This window comes from Phaethon lepturus, unplaced genomic scaffold (assembly GCF_000687285.1).
Source record: "Phaethon lepturus isolate BGI_N335 unplaced genomic scaffold, ASM68728v1 scaffold8242, whole genome shotgun sequence".
NCBI classification, from domain to species: domain Eukaryota; kingdom Metazoa; phylum Chordata; class Aves; order Phaethontiformes; family Phaethontidae; genus Phaethon; species Phaethon lepturus.
In genome coordinates this window covers 1-19587 of record NW_010525496.1, presented here as the reverse complement: position 1 = coordinate 19587, position 19587 = coordinate 1, and the positions used below count along the sequence as shown (strand labels likewise).

Sequence of the window (19587 nt, the reverse complement as noted above, 5' to 3'; positions counted from 1 at the left end):
AGATTCTAGATATTTTTTTAACATAGCAGCTGGATGCAATATGTAATTCCTAGCTCTGTCTCAGGCATATATCTGCTTTTCAAGGAGGTTATCTTTGCAGTTGTACTTTCTTTTCAGGCCCACTTGTAGTTCCTGGCATCTCTTCCACCTTTAAGAAGAGAGGAGTCGATGAGGGGAAAAAAAAGGCAAAAGATCTATTTTAAAATCAAAAAACCCAAACATATCCAGGCTTTTCCTCCTGTACTTACGAAGTGTCTTGGCTGGAAGCTCTCCTGGCTCTGAGCAATCTGGTTTTCCTAAGAGATCCTTTCTGCATGTGGTTACCTTGATGCTTTTGCCAGCAGAACCGGCAGGTTTGGGAAGCAGGTGATGGCTGGGCAGGGAGCACATGCTGCTTTCCCGCCTGCCCACCTCCCTCTGGCTGAGGGGAGCACCCAGGTGGGAGAGCTTGAACCTGACAGCTCCCACAGCCCGTTTGGCAGCTCCAGGCATCTCCTCCCCTCCACACCAACACCAAGTGTGTCAGGCATAGCAAGGAGGTGACACCTACCAGTAGGGGCAGAAATGCCTTTTGGATCTATTCTCTCTGTGTCTCCTGCATTGTCACTTGTAAAACAATTCAGTGACTGGAGAAGCCAGAGGAACCTTTGGGAATCTCTGCTAAAATGGCAGGTCAGTTCCGGTCGGGAGAGTCACTGTGGCTTTAACCTGCTGCAAGGGACAAGAAAGACCCAGAGTTTGAAGACCTGGGGACAGATACTTTAGAGGAGAATATGTCATCAGGTGAAGTCCCTAGAGGCTGAAAAAAGGAAACATTGCACCCATTTATCAAAAGGGTAGGAAGAAGGACCCTGGGAACTACCGACCCGTCAGCCTCACCTCTGTGCCTGGGAAGATCATGGAGCAGATCCTCCTAGAAGCTATGCTAAGGCACATGGAGGCCAGGGAGGTGATTTTAGACAGCCAGCATGGCTTCACCAAGGGCAAGTCCTGCCTGACCAACCTAGTGGCCTTCTAGGATGGAGTGGCCACATCAGTGGGCAAGGGAAGAGCTACCAATGTCATCTCTCTGGACTTCTGTAAGGCCTTTGACACGGTCCCCCACAACATTCTTCTCTCTCAGTTGGAGAGAGAGGGATTGTTGAGTGGATGAGGAATTGGTAGGATGGTCGCATCCAGAGGGTAGTGGTCAATGGCTCAATGTCCAGATGGAGATCTGTGATGAGCAGTGTCCCTCAGGGGTGCGTATTGGGACCAGTACTCTTTAATACCTTCATCAATGACATAGACAGTGGGATCGAGTGCACCCGTAGCAAGTCTGCAGGCAACACCAAGCTGAGTGGTGCAGTTGACATGCCTGAGGGGTGGGATGCCATCCAGAGGGACCTGGACAAGCTCGAGGAATGGACTGGTGTGAAACTCATGAGGTTCAACAAGGCCAAGTGCAGGGTCCTGCACCTGGGTCAGGGCAACCCCCAGTATCAGTGCAGGTGGGGGGATGGAGGGATCGAGAGCAGCCATGCTGGGAAGGACTTGGGGGTACTGGTGGATGAAAAGCTGGACGTGAGTCAGCAATGTGCACTCACAGCCCAGAAGGGCAGCTGTATCCTGGGCTGCATCCAAGGAGTGTGTCCAGCAGGTCGAGGGAGGTGATTCTGCCCTTCTCCTCTGCTCTGTGAGACCCCACCTGGAGTCCTGTGTCCAACTCTGGAGCCCTCAGCACAGGAAGGACACGGACCTGTTTGAGTGTGTCCAGAGGAGGGCCACCAAAATGATCAGAGGGATGGAACACCTCTCTGATAAAGACAGGCTGAGAAAGTTGATGGTGTTCATCATGGAGAAGAGAAGGCTCTGGGGAGACCTTATTGCAACCTTTCAGTACTTCAAGGGGGCTTCTAAGAACGATGGAGACAGACATCTTAGCAGGGCCTGTAGCGATAGGACATGGGGTAATTGTTTTAAACTAAAAGAGGGTAGATTTCAACTAGATCTAAGGGAGAAGTTTTTTCACAATGGGGTTGGTGAAACCCTGACCCAGGTTGCCCAGAGAGGTGGTAGATGCCCCATCCCTGGCAACACTCAAGGTCAGGTTGGACGGGGCTCTGAGCAACCTGATTTAGTTGCAGGTGTCCCTGCTCATGGCAGGGGGGGTGGTCTAGATGACCTTTAAGGTCCTTTCCAACCCAAACATTCTGTGATTCTATTCTCATACACCTATTTTTCTTCTCTCTAAGATAGTAGCACAGTGGAACTCCCCCAAAAGAAACAGGTGAATTATAAAGTCACTGCCATTTCCTCTTGTGGCCCTAATAAAATGGAGCAAGGCAGAATGCAGAGAGAAATGGGCCATAAACATGTCTGTGCCTTGTGGTAAAAGGTTCAAAGACGGACTTCATGAGTCACCAAGTACAGGCTATCATTGTTGCAGGCAATTGCACCAGATATTTTCCTTCATTAACTCATTCAGCACTGTCTTAAAATGTTTTTTCTTCCCTCCCTTCTATGTGAGCTAACACTGTTGAAAGGCTTTCTTGACCCCCACTTGATGGGGTGTTTGAAGGTTTTTAATTTCCAAAGTGTACTCATTGTTGGTTTATATCCTTTTATTCTTCTGCCTTTATTGTCTTTTACTGTAAATATGTAGTCTGTTTCATGTTTTCTTAAAAGGCATTCTTTTAAAAAAGAAAAAAAAAAAGAAACACTGAGACCAGAAGGCTTATACCAAGTGTTTTGAAATTCAATGTCCTTCTCTGCCTTAGATAACTTATTACAGTTACATCCTCCCTCAATCAGTGTGGTGTTAGCTGAAGCAGAAAGTTTTTTTTTTTTCTTGCTACAACTGGAAGGGTGTCAAATTGACTATCCTCAGCTGCTGTTGTGAGTGGCCGTGCTCCAGCCACTGGGCTGCCCTTCCCAGCCACCAATGCGGTGTACCATTGTGCACTCACACAGCAGCTGGTGGCAGGTGAGCAGAGGAGCAGAGGACAGCAGGGTGATGATTGAGGTGGCAGCTCGTGTGTGTAACAGTCGCAGAGAGGAGGCTTCAACGTCCCACTGTCTTCACTCTCTCATGCTTAAAACTTTTCAGAGTACAGCAGTCAAAACGTAACCTGATACAATGTGAAGGAGTAACAGAGAAAACAGCTACATGTTATGGCAGATGGATCACTTCTGACGTGGGATGGGAGGTTTTGGGGAATGAAAAGGTTGGCCTCTGCTCTCTGGATCCCTCATGAGCAGTTCAAACAGACTTAGCCTTGACTCCTCTCCTTGAATATCAGAAACATGCAGGTGGCATAAAGCCAGTACAAATAAATTGCACCTGACTCTGTAAGTGCCTCTTTGTGCTTGTACAAAGTGGGGTGATATAAACAGGCAGTGTTACCAGCTTGAATGGACAGTATTTCCAACATAAATGTTTCCTGACTTTGAGTCCCCTCTGGGGAAGGAGCAAGGAGAGCATTAAAAGGGGCAGAGTGGGATAGGGAGAAGGTCTGTGTCAGTGCCCGCTGGGAAGCACAGTGGAAAGCTGGTATTACTCAGTCGCCAGGAAAAATTCACTGAAGATTCTGGTTTCTTTTGGAAAGGAATATAGACAACCTGACAAATTGATATAATCCCTTAATTACCAAAGCAAGTCTTCCCTCTTAGTGTAGTGGTAACTGGGATGAGAATCGCCGTCAATCTTTGTACAATATTGTTTCAGAAACAGCTGTGCAATTTGTAACCAGCTCTGTTTTGAGCAAGGTTGAGTTAGGTTGATGAAAAGCTCTTTCATTTTGGAAGCTAAAAAGATAGATTTGATTACGTTTGAGAGTGCTGGACATGATTTTGTGGAACCATTCAAGCATTTCAGGGACAGCTTTGTCACTTTCCCATCAATTTATAGGAAGGCCACAACAGATTAAATTGTTTGTCATCACGACCTGATGTGGGCATCACATACTGCCTGCTTGTTCTCCCTCTCGTCTGGTAAAACCTGGACCCTCTCTGAAGTATCTCACTAACTTCCTAACGAAGACTTCAGGAAATGCCATGCAGCATGTTGACCTTAGTATATTCCAGATGATGTGGCTTGCAGTTGAGAGACCAGAGGGTGAAGATTGTGGTTTAACCCCCAACAGCAACGAAGCACCATGCAGCTGCTTGCTCACTCCCCCATGGTGGGATGGGGGAGAGAATCATGAGAGTAAAAGTGAGAAAACTCATGGGTTGAGATAAAGACAGTTTAATCAGTCAAGCAAAACAAGGAATTCATTCACCACTTCCCATGGGCAGGCAGGTGTTCAGCCATCTCCAGGGAAGCAGGGCTCTGTCACATGTAGTGGTTATTTGGGAAGACAGATGCCATAACTCTGAACATCCCCCCACTCCTTCCTTTTTCTTCCTCCCAGCTTTATATACTGAGTATGACATCATATGGTATGGAATAGCCCTTTGGCCAGCCTTGGTCCTGGCTGTGTCCCCTCACAGCTCCCTGTGCACCCCCAGCCCTCTTGCTGGCAGGCCAGCATGAAATGCTGAACAGTCCTTGACCGCTTAGCAACAACTGAAAACATCAGCATGTTATCAATATTTTTTCACCCCAAATTGAAAACACAGCCTCACAGTAGCTTCTATGAAGAAAATTAACTGTATGTGAGCTGAAACCAGGACAAGTACTTACTGTAACAAATATCAATCTTATTAGAGTCAATTTATGTCATTAATTCATGAACTGCTGATCAACTTTTTTTACATGTGCAAATGATGAACTAAGTAATCTCTTGCAAATCTGTCTTTTCCACCTACTTAAATGATCCTTAGAGCAATGCAATGATAAGGACAGAGTAGCAAAAATACTTGGTTTAAGCACAGCGAGTATGACTCTCAGACTTGATCAACCTAGCACTGCTATATTTAGATAAGTCTACCTCATTGAGGAGGTCTGCTGAAGCAAAGCCTTTCTTCCTCACGGACTAAGCAGACTTTAGAATTAATATATGCATCGAGTGATGGTTGATGTACCCCAAAAGGGAAGCTAGGAAATTCAGTTTAGGCTACTAGCTCTTGTAAAGTCAGTGGTTTAATTATAATGTGTTAAACTAATTCATGTAACCTGGATTTCCCTAGGAGAATCTTATTATGGAGGTAATCTATGAAAACTACTGTAGCATAATGGTCTTTACGTTTTCTAGAGAAAAAAATGCTGTTCAATCTCCGCCTTAACTGATTTCTTAAGGAACCAGCTTTATTCTGGCCTCACAGTGCCACAGAGCATGACCTAGGAACCTCCTTTCTTTCAATTCTTAGATCTGACCCCTTTGAGAAGAGGCCCCTATCCCGCCGCTGGAAAGACAGGTCTGCTCTGTTCAGGTGAATTGTTCATAGAAAGTGTGGAGATCTTCCTAGCTAGAATCAACATTGTATTTCTGCTTCAGGAAGGTAGCCCTCCAGAGCACTCAACTGTTAAATTCAGTGTGCTGCGTAAGCATCAAAATCCAAGCTTTTGGAGATTGGCATTCTTGGGACAGAACGGTTATCTCACTGAAATCTTTTGCCATGTGTCATTCTCACAGTGGCCCAGTTCTGCATGTTGGTCATTCAGATCTGGCAAACTTTTTGTTTCTGCACTTGGATAAATCCTGTCTGTCAGGAGTGGTTCAGGGATGCCTATGGAGATAACTTATGTCTATTTTCGTGTCCAAATTATGGAGGACAGTCCTTGTTTCCCAGTATGGATAACAGGCAGCTGAGAAATCTCTATCACAATGGATATGTGGACATCAGTATATCAAAGAATAGGAAAAGGTATCCTGTGTTTATCTGAATTTTTTTCTTTCTTTTAGTATTAATATCCATAATCTGGTCTACCAGAGACAAATGGATCATCCAGACTAAGTATGTGAAAACTGGCACAAGAGAATATGACGTGCTTTGCAGTAAGAGAAATTTGTTGTATTCTTTCTCAAATTATACTTCATAACAACTTGTAGTTAGGAGAGTGTAATAGAATCACCTCTTGGCGTTGGGAGCACTCAGTGGAGAGGCAGAGCTGGGGGGTGAGGCTTTCCCTGGCTGCTGACTGATAGATCTGGTTCTGCCCAAACTTGTGAGCTGGCAGAAGTAATTATTGTAACAGATCTGTGGATCTTACAGAAGGAACTTTTCAGGTAAGTATGAGTAAGTGTTCCTGTTTTGTTCTGAGTAGCTTGTATTTTGATGCTTTTTAAGTTAGACCTGTTGAAGCAGCACAGAACAAAAAACGAGAATGGAAAGGAAATAAACTTAAGCATTGCTTACTACAGTCTCTTAACTGGTTCATAACAAGGCATGCTGTAGATGCTTCAAATGTTTTGAAGAATTGCAACTTCTATCTACCAGGTTAAACTAGTAGTATTCCACAACGTTTTCATGTGGGATCTTTTAGGGTCCCTTGCGAAGAAGCATGAGCACGTTGAGATCTCGCAGTGAGATAAATGTGTGATGGTATTTCTTCTGGTAATAACGGAGAGCTTGTTTTTATTGCCTTGATAACTGCTTTCCATGCTGTTTTTTTTGTTTACAGGTTAGTATTGCTTGCCCAGAAAGGATGGAGCCAATCACAAAGGTGTCTCATATTCCACCAAGTCGATGGGCTCTAGTGTGTAGTTTATGCAAACTGAAAACTGGTGCTTGCATTCAGGTATGTACTTGTCCTGTGGTACCTCTTGAGTCTACATGAGAAGGGCAATTTCAGTTTTGCATTTTGTTCTTCCTGTGTTCAGAGATGCTTTACAATGCAGATGGCCATTGGATAGATGCCTGTTTCTTCGTACTTGTTTGCTATCAAATTAGTTGAGCAGCACAGAGATTTAGGAGTTAGTCTGAGTTCTGTTCTTTTGAATAAGGCTGAGACGTGTCAGGACTGGTACTGTGTGGGTCAGAGATGGATAGAAAGGTCCTTTTGTTGAACACTGTTCACAAATGAGAAGATAATAAGTCGGGTGATACCAACTTCAGAGAGATCAACAGATATTTTTAAGAGTGCTTTGGAAATATGTTTTTGCAGGGATGCACTTCCATGTAATTAAGATAATTTCTGTCTTTTGTTCTAGTTTGTTGCTACTGTTAGTGATTGAGGTATTTTGTTTTATTTTGTCTATAGTGCTCTGTGAAAAGCTGTATCACTGCCTTTCATGTCACCTGTGCCTTTGAGCATAGCTTAGAGATGAAGACTATCTTGGATGATGGGGATGAGGTCAAGTTCAAGTCCTATTGTCTAAAGCACAGCAAGAACAAACAGAATTCACTGCCTGATGTTGATGAACACCCCAAGAGCGTGTCAGACCAGAAGCAAACGGAGAGCGAGAAAACCAGTTTGCGAGCCCAGAAACTCCGAGAGCTGGAAGAAGAGTTTTACTCACTAGTTAAAGTGGAGGATGTTGCAGCAGAGCTAGGCCTTCCTAAACTTGCTGTAGACTTCATCTACAATTACTGGAAATTAAAGCGAAAAAGTAACTTTAACAAACCATTGTTTCCTCCCAAGGAGGATGAAGAAAATGGCTTGGTGCAGCCAAAAGAAGATAGCATTCATACTCGCATGAGGATGTTCATGCATTTAAGGCAGGACCTAGAGAGGGTAAGAGTTTAACTGGTAAAGTTTTGAAAAACTATGTGCAGGTGAGCAAGGTCTTTGTTTGTGGACAAAAATGGGAATGGGGGAAGCACAGAGAGGTGACTTTTAAAATAATAATTTAAAAAAAAGTAAGACCTTCAACTCTAATCTTCTGGTATGCTGCATTGCCTGCTGTAGAGCCTTCCAGGAACTTTCAGTGAGGGATCCAGTGTGAGAGGAGTGCTTTCTGACTTGCTGAGAGGTTATTCCTTTATATGTGTTAAGATGCATTTCTATGCACAGTGGACATATTTGCTAATTGATTCTTTGATTTCAGCTTCAATTGAGTAAAATGTTTAAAAAAAAAAAAAAAAAAAAGAGTAGATTTCTTTGACCCAGCTGTAGTAGTAGTTGCTAGTGATACAGATTCAATAACAAAAAATGTTACTTTTATTAAATGAAAGTAAGGGCAAACAGCAAAGGAATGGGGCAGGCTTAAAAAATTCTGATCTTCCACCTTCTGTCTTGGGATGGAGGATTCTTCGTTTATACTTAAAAAGGTGTTTTGTAATGGTTATAATAGAATTGTAAATAGTAGCCAATTCTGGGTTTGGAAAAATCAATTTGCATAGGTAAGGTGGTTATGTGTTCTTTGGTGAGTGTGCATTAAACTTTTGGAGAATCCTAAAAATGTATTAAAGCAGAGCTTCCCACCTGATTATTTGAAGGCAAATAGGTGAAGTCCTAGATGGTTAACTTCCATGGTGAGTTTTTGGCTCTGTGCACACAGAAGAATAATGCTGGCCTGTACTCATACCACTTCCCTTGACTTCCAATTCAGAGTCTTACTCGCCTCTTTTCCTTGCCAGCACACTGGTGGCAGCTAGTCCCAGGTAGCAGGTAGGCTGAATAACTCATTGCTCTCTTGACCTAGATGCTTTCACTGCACGTAGCTGCCTTAGGTGCCACAGTTGGTTAGCGGTCTGAAAGTAACCCACAGAGTCTACCACTGCTTGTGGCTTTACTGAGAAGCAGGAAAAGGAAATTATCTTTTTATCAGTAGCTAGCTGAGCTCTTATCAGATTGTCAGCTAGCTGGTAGTTTGAAAAGATGGAGTCCTTAAGCAAAATTCAGAGCAGGAATTTATTAGGAAGGCATATGTAGTACCTTTTTCCAGGAGCTGATGGGGGAGGAAGCCAGGCTTGTTTCCATTTGGAGGCTGCACGTTAGGTTGGCCTGTTAGCTAGTGATCACCTGCAGTTTTCAAATGCTTAGAGGTAGGTAGTGAATGTAAAAAAAAAAAGGTAACAAAGCAAAGTAGGTGTGCTAAATGTGATACGGAGACAAGACATTGGAGAAGAGGGGAAGGAAAAGCAGAAGAGAGAAAATAGTGTTATAAGAAAAGGGGAAACAATACTGGAGAGAGAAGAGCCTGAATGTACAAGGAGATGAGTGTCACAGCTGAGATTTGCATTTGTCAGTCTAACTGTTGTCTTGAATCTAGTCATAATCAAGCTCAGATCTCTTTTTCCAGGACTACTTGGATATGAGTCCTTATTTAAAAAAAAAATCCGTAACACTGCTTGAATGGAGGGTTGAGATTTTGGTGGCTGTTTTTTTGGTTTGGTGTGGGTTTTCTTGTTTTGTTTGGGGCTTTTTTCAAGAAATCATTTCAAGACATTTTGCTTAATGAATCACTGAATCATTAGGGTTGGAAAAGACCTTTTAAGATCATCAAGTCCAACCATCAACCCAACACCACCATGCCCACTAAACCATGTCCTGAAGTGCCATGTCCACATGTTTTTTGAACATTTCCAGTGATGGTCACTCCACCACCTCCCTGGGCAGCCTGTTCCAATTTAGATTAGATATAAGGTTTTGAGCCCCTCCCTACAAGAAGGACATTGAGGTACTGGAGTGTGTCCAGAGAAGGGCAATGAAGCTGGTGAAGGGTTTAGAGCACAAGTCTTATGAGTAGCAGCTGAGGGAACTGGGCTTGTTCATCCTAGAGAAAAGGAGGCTCAGGGGGAACCTTATGGCTCTTTACACCTGAAAGGAGGTTGTGGTGAGGTGGGTGTTGGTCTCTTCTCCCAAGTAACTAGCAACAGGATGAGAGGAAATGGCTTCAAGTTGCACCAGGGCAGTTTTAGATTGGATATTAGGAAAAATGTCTTCACCAAAGGGGTTGTCAAGCACTGGAACAGGCTGCCCATGGAAGTGGTGGAGTCACCATCCCTGGAGGTATTTAAGAGATGTGTAGATGTGGTGCTAAACCACATGGTTTAGTGGTGGACTTGACAGTGCTAGGTTAGCGGTTGGACTTGATGGTGTTTTCCAACCCAAACGATTCTATGATTCCTTCTATGTTCCATACTTTGTACTTTGAAACAGCTGTCTCAAAGTTTCTGAACTTCCTGTGCCACAAGATTTTTCTGGTCAGTTATGTCACGGGATGAAAATAAATTTGGGAATCTTGGAATTTCTTTTTTGGGGAGAGAGATTCCAGTTCTGAACAAATGGAGTTGCATGCTGGGGGTAGTATGTTTGTCAAATATCTTTCAACCAGCCCCTATGCTGCTTCTGTGTTCTGAAAGCTCTTTTAAGTGTTTATCAAGAACTTTCAATGCTTCTTCCTGTTCTCATTAGATTAGGTGGAAACTGTTAACTCGAATAGTGAAAATAGAATTATGTGGAACTGAATCATAGAACCATAGAGTCACAGAATGGTTTGAGTTGGAAGGGACCTTCAAAGAACATGTAGTCCAACCCCTGTGCCTTGGGCAGGGACATATTTCATTTGATCAGGTTGCTCAGAGCCCTGTCCAACCTGACCTTGAACACTTCCAGGCATGGGGCATGTGGAGACTTTTCTGGGCAGCCTGTTCCAGTGTTTCACAACCCTTATTGTAAAAAATGTCTTCCTTATGCCCAAGGAAGAGACCACCAAGGCAGAGATCTAAACCTACCCTCTTTCAGTTTAAAACCGTTGCCCCTTGTCCTGTGACTACAGGCCCTGGTCTGTCTCTCTGTCTTTCTTATAAGCGCCTTTCATAAAATGAAAGGCTGCAGTAAGGTCTCCCTGCAGTCTTCTCTTCTCCAGGCTGAACAACCCCAACTCTCTCAGCCTGTCCTCCCAGGAGAGGTGTTCCATTCCTCTGATCATTTTGGTGGCCTCCTCTGGACCCGCTCCAACAGATCCTTGTCTTTCCTGTGCTGAGGGCTCTGGAGCTGGACGTGGGTCTCCAGGTGGGGTCTCACCAGAGCGGAGTAGAGGGGCAGAATCCCCTCCCTCGACCTGCTGGCCACACTGCTTTGGATGCAGCCCAGGATGCAGTTGGCCTTCTGGGCTGTGAGTGCACCTTGCTGACTCACGTCCAGCTTTTCATCCACCAGTACCCCTAAGTCCTTCTTGGCAGGGCTGCTCTCAGTCTACTCACCCCCAAGTCTGTATCCATCCTGGGGATTGCCCTGACCTGGGTGCAGGACCCTACGCTTGGCCTTGTTCAACTTCATGAGTCAATGTACTGGAGTTGAAAAATAAACTGCTAAATGGGTCAGCCAAAATGTGTACATTGCACAAGAAGCTAGTGTTCTTTTACAGGTGATCTGCATGTTAGTTTTGGTCCAAACAGGCTGACTCTCTTGGGTACCTTTGTAAAAAGTATTACTTTATGTTTGTTTCCCCTAAAATTACTGCAACATTATAGTTCAGCTGTTAAAAATCACTCTATGAAACCTTTTGCAGGGAAATTCTGGGAGAATCCAGTATTGCCTGCAGTAACATCCTCGGCATCGTTCATAGTGGAAGCAGGCTTACAGACAAGCAAGTCTTAGAAATTACTTACTTTTCTTTTGACTGGAATTTTGTGTTTGCTTACTATTCCTATAGATGAAAAGATATTCTGCTGTCTTGCTGTACATATTCAATGCATTCATTAAATGGTCAATTAAAGAAATTCCAGGGTTTTTTTTTTTAATTCATAATTGTGTATGTTCAGTAATAGTCACAGGAACTTTGCCAAGGGATTTTGCACATAATGTTTTAATTCTGTTGTTGATGCACTTATTAAAATGGTGTCAGGATTTATTTTCTTATTGCCTATTAAGTCTCCTGTTGTTCCTCTGTAGGTAAGAAATCTCTGCTACATGGTAAGCAGGAGGGAGAAACTGAAGTTGTCTCACAGTAAAGTACATGAACAGGTCTTCAATTTGCAAGTCCAGCTCATTAATCAGGAAATTGCGGCAGGTAATCATATAAATGTAAAATATTTACAAATTCTGTCTGTATTTAGACAGAAAAATGTGTTCTCTTCATGTTCCTGCTTAGTCTTTTTAACATTGTAAATATGCCTTTAAAAATTTTCCCCAAGTACACAGTCAATGAAAGTAGCAACATACACAAAATGCTTTAATCTCTTAAAATGTTTACTTGGATATTTCTTTATTTTATGGCCATTTCTGGAATATGCCTATTACTTACCAATCGCTATGGCATTCAGATAGCAGAAATGAGCAGATGGTGATCTCTAGGTTTTTGCTTCCTTGGCTGCTGTTTTATGGTGCTGTTTCCCCACAGCAAGCTCTGCGCCACTGCTTGGTTCTCCAGCTGAGCAGATTTTTTGCTTGCTGTCAGTAGTTGGTTCCTTCAGGCAAAAGGGAAGAGCGACTGATAGGAATTGCTGTTGTTCTCGTGTTGCCTTGCATGCTTGACGAACAGCGCAGAGGCATTTCTTAGCCTACCATCTGCAGTTACTCTCCTTCCTTCAAGAAGACTTTGAGTACTCTGGTTTTTAATAGTGAATAGCAACTGCTTAGGAATGCTGACGTACCAAAACCCACTCTGCCCTTCATTTTTATAGCAACCATCTTGAAATAAGGAACACAGCGTTTGGAAAGAGGAAGAGTATATATTACAGCGTAATTACTTTTTTTTTTAATAGGGAAGGCAGCTATTTCTTCAATGTGAAATTAAGATATCTCTGTTCTTTCAAGATGCATACTATGTTTTTCATGATGAATTTAGAGTGAAGTCTTTGTGTTTTTTTTTCTCTACCCTTGAAACATGAATAGGTTTTGTTAGTACTGACAAGCTGTTTTTTTTGAAATGCTTTAGATCAGACTAGTGCTTTGTGGAAGCAGCAGTACTCTAAAGCACTTTGGTTTTGTGTAAATGCATTTTGTTAGAAACATCCACTAAATTTATGTCTTTACAAATACAAGTGCTTTTTTAATGCTTATTAGAATAGCTTGATAGCTACTTTGCAATGGTGCTGTATGGATAGGTATAATATCATAAAGACCAATATATTTGGGTGAAAAGACTTCTAAAGCATAGAGAATTTTGTAATACAAAGCAGAGAGTTGAACTAAGTCCACATTGAAGCTCAGTTTGAAGCATTGTTTTTTCTCCATCCAAAACTGAATATGAACTTTTTTTATAGCTGCTTTGGAACTACTTCAGTCATATCTCAAAACTGGTTCAATTCACTGGCTTAAAGCCCTATAAAAAGGGCACGTTGTTGTTTTTAATGGAAATGCTAAAATGCTTACCTAAATTCTGAAACGGTGGATAATTTGGAACAGTGTTCTTTATCCCAACTTCTCTTTAATGTCCTAAAATAATTTCACGCTAATTGTTTGCAGATGCTTTTTACTGTTGAATGACCTTCTAATGGACTATAAAACTTCTTACAGATAACAAAATGATTAGCTGCTTTTTAAAAAGCTTTTTTTTTCTTCTACCCCTTGTCTTTTTCTCCCATAGGCCATACCCTGACAAGTGCACTAGAGAACACACTGTTCTACCCACCTCCCAGGATCACCCTGAAGTTAAAAATGCCCAAATCAGCACTGGGAGATTGCAAAAATAACTCGCTGAAGCCTGGCAACAGACCGCTTTCTCCTGACAATAGCAGCACTGTTTACAGCAAACGGAGCGTGCCGATGTCAAAGGAGTCATTTGAAATGAAAGCAAAATCTTACTCCAGGTACCAGCATGATAGCAGAAGTAACGGGTTGCTGGCAGGGATTGGCAAGCCTCGGAGCGAGGGCAAGGATTCTGGCCCCACGCAGATGCCGGAGTTTCACCGGGGCCAGCCCTCTGGGAAGCCCTTAGCGCTCCAGGCTGCTTTGCACGGACAGTCTTCCATTGGCAACGGGCGGGTGCAGCAGGAGAACTTGAGGCTGGCAGCCAAGTCCAACGGTCTGATGGGCAGGGCTGGAGACGTGAGCCAGAGAGACAGCTCCAGCCAGACGCCCTATGAACAAGAGTCCGTGCTCACGGCTCACTTGGCCAGCCAGAGTGGTTTCAGAAAATCCACCATAGAACATTTTAGCCGGTCCTTTAAAGAGGCTACCAACAGTCTGGTGAGGACCACGGAAGATCTCCGGTGCTGTGAAAAGCCAATGAGAAGACTTGCAACAAAAGACCGCTTGTGGAGCAAGCAGGCACTTGAAGGTGCTCCGTACCAGGACAACGATGGGTACTGTCCTGACTTAGAGCTGAGTGACTCTGAAGCAGAAAGTGATGAAAACAAAGAGCAAGTGAGGTTAAGACGAAGTAGCTCAGAGAGAGAAAGCCCAAGTAAGGACTTTGGAAGAGATTGTCACAATAGAAACAAAAAGAATATGATTTCTCACAGTTCGGTACAAAGGTGATTAGAAGCCCCCACGGGGTAACTCAGCCTTTATGTATTCCAGTGTACCAGTGCAAAGCTCAGCATCAAAAGGTTCCAGCAAATAGTCCAGGACCTCCATTAGGAAGAGTTGCAGTAGGGGATGGGGAGAGGGGAGAGAAATCAGAGTAGTTTTGTTCAACTGTGAATAGGCTTGCAGTCTTCGCAAGGTTACCTGCGTTGTTGCAAAGTCATGTGGAAGTCAATGCGTTTTATTAGAGGGCAACATCTGGGAGAGCACGAAGCGGTTAATCTTTGCGTAAATTCAGGAAACTGCTTCCCCCTTGCCAGCTTATGTGCGAGCCAACATGTTCATGTTATGTCAATCTTGTCATGGTGGACAGGTGTTAAAGAAGTCCTTGCATTGCTCTAACGTGTTGCAAGAGACTGCAAATGGAGGCACTGCAGCTGCATTCTTAGGGCACCTGCAGTATGGCTTTGATCCAGCAACGCACTTGGGGCTGTGTTAGGAAGTTAAGCATGTGAAAAGTCCTGATGGTTTCCCCCCCGGGAAGGCTTGCGCTCTGATCTCCAAGCACATGCTGGTGTGCTCTGCTGGATCAGGCCCAAAGTGACTACTAAGTGATGGTCCTCTCCTGCAGGAGGCTTTGAACTGCAGTGGCGTTTGCAGGCTCCTTGCGGAGGGTGGAAGCAGGCGTCGCTGGCGCTGCCAAACTCGCTGACCTCTAGACGTGCCCCCCCTCCCCGTTCCCTGCTCTTGCTGAAGGTTGTGTTTCTCTTCACAATAATTCGCTTATTTTGTAAATATACAACTTCTAGTACTTCAGTTTTTTTAATCTCTGTACATAGTTGCTTGTTGTGGGATGCACTTGTAAATATTTTGCCCAGCTAACAAGTATAGATGGCTAATTTTGTGGATAGTGTTTACAAAAGTAGATGTACTACTTCAAAGAAAAATGCTATTTGACACTTAAATTTAGGCAATCACCGGTGATGCCAGGCTCCTCTTGAAATTGAAATTTCATGTCCAGAGGTGTTTGTACCTGGTATTTTTAAAATAAGCTGAATGTAAAAGTTCAGACAAAATTATTTCTATGCAGGCACAAATTTTCAACCCTAGTTGCCTGAATAGAGGCATAGGAGCCTTACTTCTGGCATCTAGGTCTGTAAAATTTTAGCCAGTCATCATTTGGAGTATGTTTTTGTTTTTTTTTTTTTTTTAATTGCTGAAAATCTGTTATTTTATTAAGCTGCTTCTCAACCTCTGGATCAGTTGCTGTTTCCCAAACTAACACTTTTTTGTATGTCCTTTAAAATTAGCAATTGTTAAGTAGTGATTAAATTTCAGCCAGTGCTGTGGAAGTGAGAAGGGAAAGGGAATCTTCTTCTGTTCACTTCAGTGACAGGGGATTTCTGTTTGAATGCAAACTTCTTGTTTTCCAGATGGTGTTGTGTTGATCAACAAAGTAACTGCACTGTTTTTCTCTGAAATGCTGTACATTTCATAAATATGCAACATTCTCTGTCCCCACATCACTGGCTGAAATGGGCCATAGGTTGTATAGGGCACGTCATATGGCTCCTTTCTGGTGAGGGTTCATTTTGTCTAGAAATAAAAGGTGTTCCCCACCCAGCGTGAAGATGACTATGCAGAATCCAAACAACCACCTGTTTTTCTTCATAATCTTAATTTATTGCTTTTAGCTTGGGAAATGGCAACGACATTTTAAGATTGGTTTTAAGCTTTGAAATCTCCCTAGTTGCAATAGGACTAGCAGGTCAGGGGCTGGAGGACTTCTCAGTAATGAAATAAAAAAAAGTATACTTGGCAATTCTGCTTGTGTTTCCTTCATGCATCTTAATTTTTATTTTTTTTACTTCTTAATTTTGTGTATATTTTTGTAATTGATCTTTCTAGAGCTGTATCTTCAGAATTATTTCTTTTGGTGTAAATATGCAGTAGCATTTTAGGTTTCCACATATTTTATTTTAACGGGAAATGCTTTGTGTTCTAAGCCATGGGTCATTCAGAATAAGTAAACAAATGTCCGTTCATTTGTATTCCAGATCTGATTCTCTTGGTTCTCCTTCGATATTTATTAGTAATCCTCTCTCGCTGGTCATGAAATTTTATGAAGCTTGTATTGGGAACACTTACCTGGGAGGCCAGCAAAGCGTTCGTGTTATTTTGTGGCCGGAAGCCTGTGACAGAAGGGGGGGAAAATGGTGCTTCAGCAAAACTCAGTGTTTCTGCTCTTCTGGGGTTATTAATTCAGTTGTTTCCAGTCTGGGCAACAGTTTTGCTAATTTTTACATGATTTTAATAGATATATGAAGGAGCCCTTGGTTATGTAGTTCTCAAGTATTGTCCCCAAAGTGCATTTGCTAGTTTTTATTGTGTGTTCGGTGGCTAACTGTTTGAAGTATTACCTCTTAACCTTATTTGTAATTTTTTTTTTGTTTTGCATTTTGTTTTATATATATAAATATATATATATTCAATTTTCCAAGATGGACTCAGTCTTTTTCAGATGTCCCCTTTTTACAAGTACTTTTTCATTAAATTATGAAACTGCTAACAGTATTTTCAGTTGTTGTGATTTATTCAGGGCTTTACCCTCCATGTCTGGCAACTTGTTAAACTCATCAGTCTTAAGAGCAGTACTCTGTCCATCGGGAGTAAATTATTTCTGCAGAGTTGGCAATACCTTAACACGTTGAAGCATCAAGGAAAACCTTTCCCCTTTGGCCTCCCAAAAAAGAGTCGGTGAACACTAATTTGCTGTGTATAGCAAATAGTCCAAGCCTGGCTTTTGTTTCTGCCTAGCTGAGCAAATGTGACAGGCCATTTGCTGCCCTGGTCTCACTTTTTAAAACATTTGCTTATGCCTTAGTGTGACTGTTCTTCCCTGGTTGGACAAATGAAGTTATAGAGGAAGAGCCATAGCCTTCCTCTATAACTTCTGCGTCGTCCCTCTTCTCCTACGCTCGCGCACACCCACAGAGGAACACTTCCCAGCCAGCTCTCGCCGTGTGCGCACAAAGGACGAATCGGTGCAAGCAAGTTTCCCGGGTCGATGTTTTATGTCGGTTTTGTGTGACCTGTTGCTGTAGTTCCCCCTGCTCCCACAGGCCGGTGCTGTGATATATCTTGCTGGCAGAGCGGAGCTGCTCCCTGTGCCAGAGCAGGGGAGAAGGCAAAAAAAAGAGGAGGAAGATGGAGAGAAAGGACCAGGTGTAGCTGCACACAGCCGATCCACTCCTGCTCCGATCCGACAGCATCCCTCCCGCTCCCGTCGGCCCGGTAGCCGGCAGCGTTCAAGAGGGACTGGGGATTTGCAATCCGCAGATTGGAGGCAGCAGTGACCCTCCCGCCTGCGGCAGCACGAGCCGTGTGCTGAGCGGCCAACCTGCCTGCAGCCCGGCGTGCGGGCAGGAGCGGCTGAGCAGGTAGCCCCAGGCAGGCCAGGAGCGGAGCTGGAGGTGGCTTGGGTGAGATGGAGCAATGAGTCCATCGGCTGAACAGAAAATGGAAAGGGGGAAGAAAAAAAAGGGGGGGGGGGGCGGGAAAGAAGAAAAAAGGGGGGGGGGGGGCAGTAAAGGTGCATACAGAAGAGAGGAAAAATCATAACTATGAAGAAGCAGTAAGTGTTGGATTGTCAGCTGTTTTTCAGAAGCAGGACTTCTCCTTCCCTAACGATGTTCTTGCAACAGATTCCAGCAACAGACTTCCTTTTTGTGACTTTCTGGCTGGCAGCCCCCCATTCCCTTTGCAACTTTGCAAATAGTCTACTTGTGGCTGGAGTGTGGGAAAGATGGGGCCAAGGAAGGAAATCGGTATCCCTGTTATTTTGGAAGCAGCTGCTATTGGTTTGTAGAGTCTTTACAAATAAGTAAGCGTGGTTACTTGTTGATGGTAGCTGGGGCCAAGCCCTCACAAGCACTAAATAGGGTCTATGCAGTGATTCCCAGCACCATCATTTCTGCAGTTATGCCTTTGTTCAAAGAGAAACGTTCCTCAGTTACAACTTGCGTATGTCATTTACAGGATGTTTTCTTTGCACCACGAATCCCAAACCACAGAAAGAGGAATTACAAATGTTTAATTATTAAAAATAAGCCTGAAACATTCCCTTGATTTGCATGTGGTACCTCACTGATGACTAGGCCTAGGCATATACAGCCTGTACGGCAGACACATGATGTGAGTCTGATTCCTGGGAGGGACTGAGCGTTAGCAAGTGTTCAAAGCCTGCCTCTGTGAGCTGCAAAGGTAATCCAGCAAAACCAGTCATTTTGATCTTTGTGAATTTTGATGATCCCAGTACTTGCGAAGGTTTAGCACTGCAGGGAATTGACACATCTATTGGGAAAACACGCTTTTGATGTGAATTAATGAGCGAGAGGAAGCTGCTTGCACAACCTGGGAGCTTGGCACGCAAGGGAAAAATACTGGGGAAGGGCAGAGATAGAAAACAATGGTGTGCCTCCATGCTGCTGCTTTAGGAAGAAGTGAAGACTCGCAAACTGCTGGGTTCTGGTTCCAAGAGATGCCTGTCTGCTGCTGCTTCTGAATCTTCCTTTTTGCCAGCTTCATGGCTGAACAGGCTTTTGCTCTTCTTGGGGTGCAATTCTGCAACACACCCCTCTTGCAGAGACCATCCTGGGATAACTGCTCCCGGGTTCCACTCCTTACCCAGTCAGCACATCTGACAACCACTGGAATCTTCTGGAGCAATGCGACAAAAGTGGATTAAGGTGACTGCAAGTACAGCTTTCTGAAACAAAATGCTACACAGCAGTTGGATGAGTTGTTTGAAAGCAGCAGATGTGCGTACCTATTTCAGCTCCCCAATAACCCCTCCGCAGATAGCTTGGCTAAGTTTGCGTCGCTACTTGGTTGTGTAAGAAGCAGCAGCCTCGGATATTGGCCCATTAGTTTCTCTGCCTCTGTGAGTACAGCTTCCAGGTAATCTTTCTCTTTCTCAACTAGGCTTCTTTTGGCTGGGACAACCTCCTGGATCCAGCTTGCCCTGCCCTTTCTCTGGGACTTGTCTTTTGTTTCAGGTTGGGCAGACCCTCCCTGCCTTCCCATTGCTTCCTCAGCAGCCCTGAAGCTGGATGCCTGCCTCGCCTAGGCTGCCTTATCTGAGACATTGTTTTAGATCTCCAGGTAGGCTCTGTAATGACACCTTTACGGTTTCTTTTGACTTAACTCTCCTCAAGACATTTTTTCTGTTGGTTTTCCCCAGATGCTGCCCCACCCCAGGGAAGAGCACTGGGCAAGGCAAGGACAACTTTGGCCTGTTCATGTCACTGGCTGAGACAGTCCCTTAGGAGACGGTCCTGAAGGACAAAGAGGTCCAGGAAGGC

At 43.8% G+C, this 19587-nt stretch overlaps 1 protein-coding gene across 1 annotated transcript in view; it reads left to right on the top strand.

Annotated features, from left to right (window-relative positions):
- Positions 1–14236, top strand: part of JADE3 (jade family PHD finger 3) — a 42184-nt gene extending 27948 nt beyond the window's left edge. The window contains exons 6-9 of the mRNA XM_010282763.1: positions 6548–6664; positions 7127–7600; positions 11708–11825; positions 13344–14236. Coding sequence (XP_010281065.1) covers positions 6548–6664; positions 7127–7600; positions 11708–11825; positions 13344–14236 — 1602 coding nt within the window. The remainder of the gene's footprint in view (positions 1–6547; positions 6665–7126; positions 7601–11707; positions 11826–13343) is intronic.
- The last annotated feature ends 5351 nt before the right edge of the window (positions 14237–19587 follow it).